Raw genomic sequence first — 14,738 nt, 5'->3', positions numbered from 1 at the left:
ATACAATGTTCACTGGATGAAATCTGCTTACTATGGAAGGTTATTTTATTTGATTAAGCAGCAATTTAAAGGAATATTTGATTTTTGAGCTATACTATTCATTATCTTAATTTATCTTTATTGTGGCCTCCAAGACCACATTTTTTGGTTTATTTTATGTTTGCCTACAGAGTCTTCAGAATCTTTAACGCACTAAGCTTTTGTATTTTTTAGGAAAAAATATTGGTTAAATGTAATAGAAAGAGCTCCTGTGAAATACTTAAACATTTCACTAAAAATGAGATAGTTTATGACCTACATTTGTTTTGAAATTCTGTACATTTTCAGGGCCAATATCAAGATTTTATCACTTCCATTTTATTCCTCATGTTATACCTTCCCCATAACCAACTGATTCCAAGTATCTCTATCTTTAAGTGCTTAGACTGCATTCAAATACAGTAATAATAGTAAGAGTTATGGAGTGCAAGATGTCTGCTATGGGCCAGACTCTACACTAAGTAGTTTTATTTAATTCATATTACAACCTAGAGAGGTAGATGTTATCACATTCATTTTCCATATGAAAAAACTGAGTCACAGAGAGGTTAAATCATGTGCAGAGCCAAGATTTGAACTCAGCCAGTCTACAAATTTGACATTCTTTTCATTGCACCATGGTGATCTTATACTCTTCTGTAAAGAAACGATCATCTTCAGCTTTCAGATATAGGCTTTGTGTAGTATCTTATACCAGCTATTCAACTGCAAACGCTTGGGGAAGGGATTTGCTTCTCATTCTATACTGTGTAGAGAAAGACAGATGCATTTTGACTCTGTGATAGACGTCAATAGATCACCTCCCTTGAATTCAAAACATCTGAGCTTGGAAATTTACGTAGCTTTTCTAAGTCTGGTTCACCATATTTAAAATGGGATGGTGAAAGTGTCTATCTCTCAGGGTTGTTGACAATTAAATAAAGTTATTACATCATCATGCAACATGCTTGGCACAAAGTTTGACACAAATGAAACACTCACAAAAGCATTAGCTCTTATTTTTGAAATGCATTTTGTTAGTCACAATCTGAATTGAGTGAGGTGCCCTATCCATGTTCGACTTCACAGTCTCGAGCTCTTTCCTCTCATAGTAGGACTCAAAACTGATAGAAAGAAAAGTGACCCTTCCTTTCCTTCCACTTGAGGTTGGATTCACGGTACTGTGGCTCCAGGCCCATCGGCTCATCACACTTTCTGAAACAAAGCAAGACTCATGTTCCTTGGTTGGTATCATGAGTTTTATATTTATAATAATAAACCTTAAGCTAGTGTGTATTAAAATCGCTACCAATGCTGTGTTCGCTTCCTGTTGCTGTTATAACAAATTAATGTAAAATGGGTTCAAACAACACAACTTCATTATCTTAATAGTTCTGGAGGTCAGAAGTCCCAAGTAGGTATACCCACCCCCCACAACACACACAAAAAAAACCCATTGCCTTGAAGCGATTCTGACTCATAGCGACCTTACAGGACAGAGTAGAACTGCCCCCTAGGTTTTCCAAGGAGCGGCTGGTGGATTCAAACTGCTGAACTTTTGATTAGCAGCTGAGCTCTTAACCACTGTGCCACCAGGGCTCCGCAACTTGGTATAACTGGGCTAAAATCAAGGTGTTAGCAGGTCTGCATTACTTTGGGAAGCTCTAGGGGAGAAGCCATTTCCTTGCTTTTTAAGCTCCTCGAGGCTGCCATGTTCCCTGACTCATGACTGCTTCCTCCATCGTCAAATCCAAATCCAGCAGCTTAGTATCCCCCCTCCTCCTTCCCCCATCACATCACCTTCTCTGACTCTGATCCTTCTGCTTCTCTCTTAGAAGCACCCCTCTGATTAGATTGGACTCATCCAGTTAATCCAGGATAATCTCCCCATCTCAAAATTTTTAACTTAATCGCATCTGCAAAGTTCATTTTTCCAGTAAGTTAACATATTCACAGGTTCTAGAGATTCGGATGTGGATATCTTGGGGGAAGGGGCATCATTCTACTTATCACAAATGCAAGCATATTTGTTACTGATGCTTATGCTTGTATGCATGAGAGGCAGTGTATGTTGTGGTCAAGAGCATTCACGCTAAAGTCTCTACCATTTACTGTCTGTGACTTTGGGCAAATTATGTGACTTCTCTGCACTTCTGTTTCCTGAACTGTAAAATGGAGATGGCAATAATATTACTTGCCCTACAAGGGGCAAGTTATAAGGTTTCTTGTTATAAGGTTGAATTAGCTAAATGATGGAAAATGTTTAAAATACTACTTAGTTCATACTAAGTGCCCAAAAAACATTAGTTATTAATAGCATTGTAGTAGTAGTAGTACTTTCATTGTCATTTCTCTCAGTTTAACAGATCTTTGTTGAGTATCTTCTACGCGCTGTGGCTTCAAGGCTAGAATTAGATAATTGTGTATTGCAGACAGCCTAATAATTTGGTACCCCTTCAAAGAGATAGCTTTTAAATATTTGCTCACCATGTATTTGAAGGCAACACTGAGGTATACCAGAAGGAAAATTATAAAGCATCCCTGGTGGCAGTGCTAGAACAACTCACCTCTGGCCCAGAACCGGCATGCCCATCCTCCAAACTGGAAACATGGAACTTGACCAGTGTAGTGGATCAAATGGTATTTTCCCCAATATATATGTCCACCTGGAACTTCGGAATATGACCTTATTTGGAATAAGGGTCTTTGCAGATGTAACTAAGGCAAGGATCTTGAAATGAGATCATCTTGGATTAGAGTGGGTCCTAAATCTAATGCGGAGTGACACTGTAAGCGACAGAAAAGGAGAAGACACACAGAGACACGGAGGAGAGGCACCCAGTGACACAAGGAAGCAGACCCTGTGAAGATGGAGGAGAGTTGGGAGTTATGTTGCCACTAATCAAGGGATACCAAGGAGCCACCAGAAGTTGACAGAGTCAAGGAAGGATTCTCCCTTAGAGCCTCCAGAGGGGGTGCAGCCCTGATGACACCTTAATTTTCAACTTCTAGCCTCCATTAAGTTAGAGAATACCTTTCTTTTGTTGTAAGCCATCCAGTTGGTGGTAATTTGTTATGGTGGCTCTAAGAAACGAATACAACCAGAATGCTTGTTTTTTGTTGGATACCTCTTAGTGGGAGCCTTTCCTAGTCCCTCTGTGGCTAATCAAGCTCTTCTTTCCAACTTCATTTAGTACTTTCCCTAAGATGCAATTTGGTGAATGCAGTTCTGTCCATCTCATTTCATATCTGAAGTTGTTTTAGAGACCTTTATTGGTGCCCAAGGCACCTACCTGCTGGTCTTGCTATAATTTGGCTTTGTTGCAAGTACAAAGATAATTAAGGCACAATCTGTGCCCTTTTCAAACTTGTAAGAGTCACAACATATATACAAATCATTTAATCATCAGGATCCAGGAGGAAGAGCACCAAGAGGGAGGTATGCATTAGCGGATGAGGAGTTTACCAATAAAATGAAGGAAGGGGGCAGTGTTCCAGATAGAGCTCGCAGAGATGCCACAGCCACGAAGTCATCAAATGCTTGCTGTGTTCTGGTAGCCACACACAGGTCACTGAAAATGTAAAGTGTGTGGCTGAGAGAGAAGGGAGATGGCTGGAGCCAATGTACTAGGTAGAGGCCAGGCAATGCGGGGCCAGCTTAAATGATGGAGCATTGAGGCCAAATGTCACTGAGGAATGCCCCAACTCACTGAATCAGATGGAATTGCTTTTAATTTTTAGAACAGTGTTTTCTTCTCACAGGAATACTATGTTTGATCACCAAAAAATGCAGAAACGAAAAAAAAAAAAAAAAACTAGAGAAAAAATTTGTAATCGTCATTCAGAGATAGCACTAAGATTCTCTTGATGCATATTCTTCCAGAACCTTTTCTATGCTTTCTACCCTGTGGTACAAATTGGAGCACAGTGGCTGGAAGGAACTTGATATTCAAGATTCAGGCTGGACGCCAGAGTGGCTGGAGCCACTGGGTAGAGAATGAAGGGGAGAGTGGTACTGGATAAGGTTGGTGAAGTAGGTGGGGACCAGGTTAAGGGGATCCTCATTAGCTGGGGTCATGAGGCTTGAATTTTATCCTGATTTTAATGGGAAAACACTGGGGAGTTTTAAGCAAGAAGTTACAAAATGTGATTCATGCTTCAAAAAAAGTCAGAGTGTCTTTTGTGTGATGACTGAAAAAAGAAAGAGGAAAAAGGTAGCCAAGAGACTAACTAGTTAGCAGGCTCGTCACTGTATGTACTCAGAAAAACTCACAGTGTTTCTTAAATAATAACTGTAGGTTCGTAGTAAATAAATGTGTTTTCTGTAACATACTTATTTGTTCCCACGTGTTGGTCATGAAAACGTCTGTGATGGTGTCTACATAATGCCCCCCAAATGAAAAACCAACACATACTTTTTGTCTTCATGAAGCGAAGCTGCTTTAGCTGATTTTCTTGTCTTGAGGTGTAGTGGGGAAAGAAGGTAGACATCCATTTTTGCATACAAACTGTGTTGGTGTATTCTAACCTATCACCTAAATATCCCCAGTCAGTACTTGTTATAGTTCAATGATAGCAGAGTTTTAGAAGCATGCAAGCGTGAAGTTGTAAGAGATGTAATAGGTCACCCATACTTCTCAAAGACTGTCCTTTACAGCAGTATATCTCAAACATTAACGCGCTCATGAATTATCTGGGGACCTTGTTGAAGATGCAGATACTGATTCAATAGTTCTGGAGTGGAGCCTGAGATCCTGAATTTCTAATGAGCTTCCAGATGGTGCCCATGTTGCTGGTCCAGGAAGCACACTTTGAGTAGTAAGCTCTAGAGCATTCCTGATAGATGTTGTGGAAGGATTCTGTTATAGTTTTTTCTTTGTATGTTGGTAATTCCAATTGTCAAATATATACACAAGTCAGTAGTTCTTGCATCAAAGCCAAACTAAAAATATATTCAAACTTGTGTGATTTTTTAAAAAATATAAACCAAAATAGCATTACAATTTAAAGAACCGTTAGAAAATTGTATGTGTGTATACGGTCTGAAGAGTCTTATATTAAATATATGGACTACACATTAAAAAAAACAAACCCATTGCAATCGAGTCAATTTGGACTCATAGCGACCCTATAGGACAAAGTAGAATTGCCCCATAGGATATCCAAGGCTGTAATCTTTACAGAAGCAGACTGCCACAGCTTTCTTCCTCGAAGTGGCTGGTGGGTTTGAACTGTTTGGCAGCTGAGTGCTTAAACACCACTCCACCAGGACTCCTTGGAACACATATACACACATACATTCTACATTCATATTAAATAATACAATTGTGCAGACTTCAAGTTATATAATATTTTGTGGCACTGACTGAACTTCAAAACATTTTCCTTTACATTAATTTTTATAAGAAAATAAAACATTGAAAAGTGAAAATCCGGGCTGCCCTACAGATATAAACTTCAGTCTAATATAATGCTGCCAGTCGTTTTACATGAAAGAAATTGATAGCAAGTTTCAAGCATTGACTGAGTTGAATTATGCTGCAGTGGTCTCTGTCACTGTCTTTAAAACTGGAGTTACTGACTTTAATATTTAAATTTAGCCCATACTAATTTATCACTTCAACTCTTATTTAATACACAAAGGTTATTACTTTAGAGAAATCCAGCTAAGCAATGGTGATTATAGTATATCAAAACCCACTATAAGTGATTATTTTATTGACTCTGTGCCAACCGGGGTACATAGACATTCAAACACAAAACAACCTAATTATAATGACGGCACCAAAGTGAAGCTGTGACAGTTACAAAACCAATTTAAAAGTTTTTTGACAGCTATGGCTAAAAGCTTTGTTTGGACCTTTTAGTAATAATAGTTTACTTAAGACATAAATCCACAGAGAAGGAAAAGAGAAAGAGAAAGTTGTGGCTTTTCTGTCATACAGAAAAAATGGAAATCAGGTGAAATGTTTTTAACAGAACATTATGTTGAAAATGACTATAGAAGAGGAATAATAGTTACGGAATTTAACTCACAATGCAAGAAAGATGAAATAACAATAAAAATGTTAATGAGAATAAAACCTTGCTGACTGATTTGCTTATCCATGTTATGAAAGTCAGCATTTCCTGCAAGTGAATTGATGGGCATTTTAACACGGTGACTGGCAGTTCTGGAATTTGGTTTTGTGTTACCTATAAAATAAAGTTCACGGCATATAAGAATGCGTGAATAGCCACGGTGATGCGAAGCCTCCATAAATATCTCCTTTTCCAATGGCTCTGATATCTCTCCAATTGTTAGCCTCTCTCACTTTTATTTATATCACTTGGCTCTGTACTTAGGCAGATACGTAACTGATTCTTTGACCTTGGGCAATTAGCTCTTCGTTCCAGAACAGAAGAATACCTGAATCACAGAGTTGCATTTATTTTTACTGCCAACCTATAGAAACTTAGAATGTGGCGTGCACTGCTCTGAGCGCTTTACAAATATTCACTCATTTGATACTGATGCCAACCCTTTGGAGGAGGTACTATTACCTCCATTTTACGGAGGAGAAAACTGAGGCATGGAGAGGTAAAGTAACTTGCCCGGGGCCACAGAACTGCTAAGCGGTGAAGTGGAGTTTCAACTCCAGACGATCTGGACAAGAGCCCATGCTGTTCTCACGACTGCATAGTAATGAAGCCTGCAGCATAGGTAGATGCATATAGACGGTGGTAGTGCTCTGAGGAGGCAGTCTGTTTTCTCTTAGCCTATACTCAGGTTCTGCTGTAGTTCGGTTCTTTTAGTTGCAAAGACTGAAGGATACTCAGGTCAGATCAAATTGTACGGATACTTGTCCCTAAGTACTGAGAAAAGCCGAACAACGAGCCCTCAGGAAGAGATTGTTGTAGCTGCAGGTGAGTCACCTCCGACCCATGGGGACCCCGTGTACAGCAGAGCAGAAACATTGCCCGGTCCTGCCCAGTGTTCACCATCGTTGGTATGCTCAAGTGCATTGTGCGGCCACTGTGCATTTTGAGTGCCTTCCAGCCTAGGAGGCTAATCTTCCAGCATTATGTCGGACAATATTCTGTTGTGATCCACAGGGTTTTCACTGACTAATTTTTGAAAGTATGTCAATTACCAGGCCTTTCTTCCTACTCTGTCTTAGTCTAGAAGCTCCACTGAAACCTGTCTACCATGGGTGACCCTGCTGACATTTGAAATACTGGTGGCATAGCTTCCAACATAATAGCAACACGCAAGCCACCATAGTACAACAAATGACAGAGAGGTGGTGGCAATACATGATAGCCATTGTAATAATATTCATTATTTCTGAATGCCTAATTATCACCCATAACTGTAGGCAGTGGACTTGGATCACTTGAGTAGAAATAATGGTTCCATCTTCAATACTTGTGTGACAGTGGGGAAGTTATTTAACTTCTATGAGCCTCAGTTCCCTCATTTATAATATTAGAATAATTTTCTTGGGCTATTATGAATATTAAATGAGTTAATTTATGTAAATCATCTAGAACCGCTTCAGGCATATAGTAAGAACCATATAAATATTAGTTATTATAGTTGTTGTGGGCCGTCCAGTTGATTCTGACTCATAGCGACCCTACAGGACAGAGTAGAACTACCCTCTAGGATTTCCAAGGCTTTAGGGAAGCAGACTGCCACATCTTTCTCCCAAGGAGCTGCTGGTGGATTAGAACTGCTGACCTTTCAGTTAGCAGATGGGCGCTTAACCACTGTGCCACCAGGGCCCCTTTAGTTACTACTAGTCGTAGTATAATTTTCAATAAATATTTGTGAGAGTAATAACCAATAAATAGATCTTAGGTCTCTTCCACTTTTCTAGAAGCTTCAAAACCATCTTTAAGATGTTTTCATCCACAGTAGCATCCTCTTCTAGCACAGAATAAAACATTACTTGTTTCTTGGTATTCGTTTTTTTAAAGTAATTTCTTCCAACAGTGAGCATTAAGGATAAAAATTGCCTAACCAGCCAATGAAAATTACGATGCAAGCTATACACAAGTCGGATGAATTATATTTTCCATTTTTAACCGAAAGTCTCTGAAACCGCCTTCCCAATAATTTTTTAGCTGCCTGAAGAAAAGGATGCCTTTGCTTGCACTATTCAGCAGTAAGTGACGTTCATCAAGTTACCTCAGATCACTGTTTTGCACGTCAGCATATCACACAAATGTAGATCAGGGCCTAGGCACACTGATTATATTCAATCACAGGATTTATTTTTTTGTTAGGAGTTTATCTGTTTTTCTTCCTCAGAAAATGATGCGATCATCAGTTTTCCACATGTTTATCTTGAGCGTGGTGACTGTGGATGTGATTGTGGCTGCTAGCAACTATTACAAGGGAGAGAATTTCAGAAGGCAGTATGATGAGTTCTATCTTGCAGAGGTAAGTAATCCCCAAGTTAAAGGTGAGCCTCAGACAGTGCCTTTTATACATGTGAAAATGGATTTCTATTCCTTAATTACTTGACTGAAACCAAAGCTGATTCATTGTCTGCTTTTTAAGTGATTCCTCTGTCACTGTGTTGCCCGATTCATTTCCTGTCACCAGGGGCTTGAGTAATCTTGCCCACAGTAGGTCATGTTACCAAGGTAACCCTTTTTCCCTGGGTCTTACTCCTGTAATCTTGTTTATTTCCTCTCCACCTCTCCTTTCCTCTTCCTTTCTCATGTTGCCTAAGCCTGTTTCTCATAAAGTGTGAGCAAGCACAGATTCAGCAGATTGTAAATAAACAGATGAGCTCAACAACACCAAGGAGAGGGTTGGGGGAAAACTTTAAAGAGTTAATACAGTAATTACTGTACTGAAAACTGAAGTGTCACAACCAGCACTAAAGGTATCAAGTCAAGAGCAAGTTGTTGTTGTCAGATGCCGTGGAGTCAGTTCCGACTCACAGCGACTCTATGTACAACAGAACAAAACACCGCCCGGTCCTGCACCTTCCTCACAATTGTTCTTACGCTTGAGCCCATCGTTGCAGCTACTGTGTCAGTTCATCTCATTGAGATTCTTCCGCTTTTTCGCTGACCCTCTCCTTTACCAAGCATAATGTCCTTCTCCAGGGACTGATCCCTTCTAATAACATGACTCATAGCCACCCTATAGGACAGCGTAGAACCGCTCCCTAGGGTTTCCAGGGAGCAGCTGGTGGAATTGAACTGCCGATCTTTTGGTTAGCAGCCAAGCTCTTAACCACTGCACCAGCAGGGCTCTAATAGCAAGTAGGTTTAGTAATAAAATGAGCATCTCTCTAGCCTCTTCCAGACTATATTAGAGTTTTGAAAAAATACTTCTTGTTGATTCACTTTGTTAATATTTTATTCTTAAATATTTTTAATGATTTCCAGAGACCAGTTTTTCATTGTGAAAAAATATGTATAAAATACATTTCAGAATCCAAAAATATCTTTATATATTTATGGAAAAAATTGATTGACATATAACTCTTTAGAAATCCAGTCATCACTTTAGTGAAGTAAACATATCCAGCTCTGCTGCACTTCGAGAAATTCAATATATGAAAAAAATAAATTTAAAAACAAAGCAGAAAAATTGCAACTTGATTATTTTTTTACAAAAGGTTTTTTCGTGTAAAAAATCAATTTGCCATATAGTTGATACCCAGAATTCTCCCAGTGCATTTAAAAAATGGATTCGGTTAATAAAAATTCAATCCATTCACACACAGACTATTCAGAAAAAAGAATTGATTGCATATACCTATAGAATATAAACATCTATGTGTGTATGAGGAAACTTTAAGGGAGTCATTTATGAATTCCCCTCATCATGGAGGTTTATCTCCTGAACAGAACTATTAGTGCTAAACTTTTAGTTGAGTAGCCTTTGTGATGTGATGCTGCCTAATTGCTACCTGTTATATGAAGCTTGGAGTCCCTGGGTGATGCAAACAGTTAAGTGCTCAGTTACTAACCTAAAGGTTGGAGGTTGAAGTCCACCCAGAAGTGCCTGGGAAGAAATGCCTGGTGATCTACTTCTGAAAAATCAGCCATTGAAAACCCTATGGAACACAGTTCTCTGACACACATTGGCCGTCAAGAGGCAGAATTGACTCCAAGGCAACTAGTAACATGGAACTTACAGTCTATCAAGAAACATAGATAGTAAACAATAACATGTCTTTTATGCTGTGGAGAACTTATGAAAGGGCTTATGGAAAAACTTATATCTGACCCAGCACATAAAAAATGAGTATAATTTTGCTATAATCCCACAACACAAAGAATGGAAACCTCTGCCATTAAAAGCAGACGAATGAGGGTTATTCACTAACTAGATAGTAGGTAAGAATTATGTTAGGTGAAGGGAAGGACAGCACACAGTACAGGGGAAGTCAGCACACCGGGACTAAACCAAAGCTAAGAAGTTCCCTGAATACAGTCAAACACTTCGAGGGACAGAGTAGCAGGGGCAGGGGTCTTGGGACCATGCTTTCAGGGGACATCTAGGTCAGTTGGCATAACAAAGTTTATTAAGAAAATATTCGGCATCCTACTTTGGTGAGTGGCGTCTGGGGTCTTAAAAGCTTGCAAGCAGCCATCTAAGATGCATCAATTGGTCCCAACCACCTGAAGTAAAGGAGAATGAAGAACACCGACACAAGGAAAGTATTAGCCCAAGAAACAGAAAGGGCTACATAGACCGGAGACTTCATCAGCCTGAGACCAGAAGAACTGGATGGTGCCCGGCTACCACCAATGACCACCCTGACAGGGAACACCACAGAGAGTCCCTGATGGAGCGGGGGAAGGGTGGGATGCAGAACTCAAATTCTAGTAAAAAGACTAGACTTAATGGTCTGACTGAGACTGGAGGAACCCCAGAAAGCCTGGACCCGGGACTCTCTGTCAACCCAGAACTGAAACAGTTCTCAAGGCCAACTCTTCAGACAAAGATTGGAATGGACTGTGGGACATAAAGTGATACTCGTGAAGAGTGTACTTCTTAGCTCAAGCACATACATGAGGCTAAATGGGCAGCTTCTGTCCGGAGGTGAGATGGGAAGGCAGAGAGGGTTAGGAGCTGGTTGAATGGACATGGAGAATCAGGGGTGGAAAGGAAGAGTGTGCTGTCACAGTATGGGGAGAGCAATTAGGGTCACATAACAATGTATGTATAAATTTTTGTATGAGGAACTAACTTGAACTGTAAACTTTCACTTAAACTACAACAACAATAAAAAGAAACAAATGAACATAATAAAATAATAATAATGGAAGCAGAGGGAAACATGGACAAATGTAATATTCACAGATAAATTTCTGAAACAGGATTACGAAGTTGAAAGAACCTCACCGGTGGTTTCTGTGTTGTTTGTGTAGTAGGAAGTGAGGTTTACATGCAACCTGATGAAACATTGGGGGAGGAAGCTTGAGGGGAAAGGGGATAGGAAACGGTTACCGTGGAGAATGCAAAAAAATTCATTAAAGATGCATCAAATGCAAAGCAAGGATCCAGCTGAATTTGGAGACTATAAATTTATACTGATACCTATTTAGACAGCTCTGTGACTTTTTTAGCTCCTGTATAAAAATTGAGAAAGGCAAGTTTTAGCTTGATCCAGCTTTAGCATTTTGTCAGGAGGTGGAGCTGAGGGACAAGGGGATCAGTGAACATAGGTGACTGGCAAAGGAGTTGAAATGATGATCCCATAGTCTGTGTTGGATAGGGAAAGAAGTGAGAGTACGAGGAGACTGACAGAGCTAAAATGAAGGGATCAAGAGACTTAGTACGGTCAAAGAACAGATATGAAAGTGACAGAATAACTGATCATGATCAGAAGCGGGATCTGGAATTTTACAATTCCGGAGTAATTTTGAAATGTTAATAATTCCAAAATACAAAATCTAGGGTGTCCTATGAATGTGGGTGGCTTACACATAATGACGGCATCAAGGAAATCATGACAAGGAACAGTCAAGCTAGGGTGTTGACAGAATCTTCACATGGACATCGAAGTCACTCAGAGTAAGGCCAGTTGTTAGGAAAGGGAGTGTTGTCCAGGGGCCAGTGTAAAGTGTCATGTGAGAGGTAATAACTGAGAGATGAATTGAGAGCAGCTACAGCGACAGTGATGTAAGAGGATGTTTATCCTGATGGACTACGTCTCCAAGGACGGGGGCAGTGAATTGTACTTCAGCACTGAGGAGTAATGGATGGAGCATCTCTTCCCCCTCCATAGATTATACTACCTGGGACATATGGGACATTAACACACTGACATCCTGTTCTGGAAAGAAAGGGCTGTAAGAGAAGCCATGCATTTGGGAGAGAGTTGATAGACATTAGAAGCAGAGACTGAGAATGTAGGGGAAATTGTTTAACATGGAACGAGAGACCCAAAAGCTAGTTAAAAGATTCTCAATGGTGAGAGGTGGGAAGATGGGTCAGGCAGAAGAATCATCATACAGTATTAGAATTCAAAGTTAAAGGACTGATGACAAAAATGCTTGGGAATAAGAACAGAAATGGCCACACGCAACTGGGATTACCCCAGCCTCTCTGGGAGGCACAGTCTGTGTTTTTTTTCCTGAAGGAATCTTGGATATTAGAGACTATACTAACATTTCTTTTCTAGCCCAGCTCATGGTGGTTACTTGGTCTGTACTAAATTGATTCTGTAGAGTATCCACTAAGAAAGGAAAAACAGGAATGGAATCCTCCAGTTACGTTTTACCTAATTTTTTCACATACAAAACTGATTAGTTTCCTACTTTGCTTATGTATGTCAGCAGATTTAACATCTTACTTTAAGAAATTCTAACAAAATATCGAACAATTTAATGTTGTAGAGTTCACTAATGTTTATTTAAATACATGGGTAGCGTCGAGGGGTAATGGATAAACGCTTGTCATGTTCTCTTTCTTGTTATTGTTGTTAGGTGCCATCGAGTCAGTTCTGACTCATAGTGACCCTATGTACAACAGAACAAAACACTGACTGGTCCTCCACCATCCTCACAGTTTTTGCTATATCTGAGCCCATTGTTGGAGCCACTGTGTCAATCCATCTTGTTGAGGGTCTTCCTCTTTTTTGCTGACCCTCTACCAAGTATGGTGTCCTTCTCCAGGGACTGGTCCCTCCTGACAACATGTCCAAAGTATGAGAGATGACATCTTGCCATCCTCACTTCTAAGGAGCATTCTGGCTGTACTTCCTCCAAGACAGATTTGTTTGTGCTTCTGACAGTCCATGGTATATTCAATATTTATCGCCAACACCATAATTCAAAGGCGTTAATTCTTCTTCCGTCTTCCTTATTCCTTGTCCGGCTTTTGCATGCGAATGGGGCGACTGAGAGCATAATGGCTTGGGTCGGGCACACCTTAGTCCTTAAAGTGACATCTTTGATTTTTCGCACTTTAAAGAGATATTTTGCACCAGATTTGCCCAGTACAATGTATCATTTGATTTCCTGACTGCTGCTTCCATGGGTGTTGATTGTGGATCCAAGTAAAATGAAATCCTTAGCAATGTCAATATTTTCTCCATTTGTCATGATGTTGCTTATTGGTCCATTTGTGTACATAATAGTTAAAAAAGAGTTCTTGTATATAGTAGTTAAAAAAGAGAGAGAGAAGATTGTAAAGAAGAATCTAGTGTACACTATGTGTCCAAAAATTGTTGCCCCCTTCACAAACCATTACCAGTAAATTTAATTTTAATAAACTAAGTAGTGGTTATTTAATTCACTTAAACAACCATGTAAACATCAGCTTATTCTCGAACTACTTAAGCATTCATAATTTTTTTCACTTCTATTGACTTGTTTTTGGAGTTTGCATTTCCAAAGTATGTTTAGACTTTATTCAAATTACATTATCACTTTTCTTGGTTTCAGGAATTTGTACATAACTCAGAGTAATTTGAAAAAGTTTATAAAGATGGTTTGACTTTAAATCAAGAGTCAGCAAATTTTTTTCTGTAAGAGCCAGTTAACATATATTTTAGGCTTTGCAAGCCATCCACTTTCTGTCTCAACTACTCAATTCTGTTATTGTATGAAAGGAGCCATACATATTTTTTTAAAGTAGTTGTGTTCCAATAAAACTTTATTTGCAAAATTGGTTGTTGGCTGTATATTGGTTTAAGCTATAGAAATAGAGATCATGTCAACTAACATCATCATAGGTCAAATTCAAATATGTTAATATTAACAACAATAATAGCTACCGTTTTTTGAAAGCCTACCATGTGGTAAGTGCTTTAAAGGCATTCATTAACTCATTTAATCCTCAAAACATCTAAAATAACAGCAATTAATGTTTATGGACTTTAATAATTCAGTATAAAAGGTTATGTAATATTTTAGAAAGTTTTATTTTTGAATAGATCACAAAAGACCATGAGCTTTTAGAGAATTTGTTACTTTCAACATATTCCAGAATAAATAATTTAGAAAATCCAAAGTAAACCACTTGCAGTCTTAAAAAAGATAAAAAAGAACCTTACGCATAAATTATACCGCTTAGTTTTTGTTTTGAAGGTGGAACTTGTTTTGTTACTTTGGATTAATTAATCTAAATTTAGAATTAGTTAATATACAGGAAATTTTTTTCTTTATTTTCTAGGCCATCCATAACATAAAAAGTTAAAGATTGATTTTCTTTTATTAGAATTTTCATTTTGAGCTAAGAGAAGATATTATTATTAATA

General features: G+C 38.9%; 1 protein-coding gene across 1 annotated transcript in view; it reads left to right on the top strand.

Annotated features, from left to right (window-relative positions):
- Positions 1-14,738, top strand: part of NALCN (sodium leak channel, non-selective) — a 392,050-nt gene that overhangs the window by 152,808 nt on the left and 224,504 nt on the right. Inside the window, exon 10 of the mRNA XM_012557767.2 lies at positions 8,310-8,446. Within this exon, the coding sequence (XP_012413221.1) occupies positions 8,310-8,446 (137 nt within the window). The remainder of the gene's footprint in view (positions 1-8,309; positions 8,447-14,738) is intronic.

Source organism: Trichechus manatus, unplaced genomic scaffold, assembly GCF_000243295.1.
Source record: "Trichechus manatus latirostris isolate Lorelei unplaced genomic scaffold, TriManLat1.0 scaffold00118, whole genome shotgun sequence".
Classification (NCBI taxonomy): domain Eukaryota; kingdom Metazoa; phylum Chordata; class Mammalia; order Sirenia; family Trichechidae; genus Trichechus; species Trichechus manatus.
The sequence above is the reverse complement of the archived record's forward strand: the minus strand, read 5'-3'. Positions and strand labels throughout refer to the sequence as shown.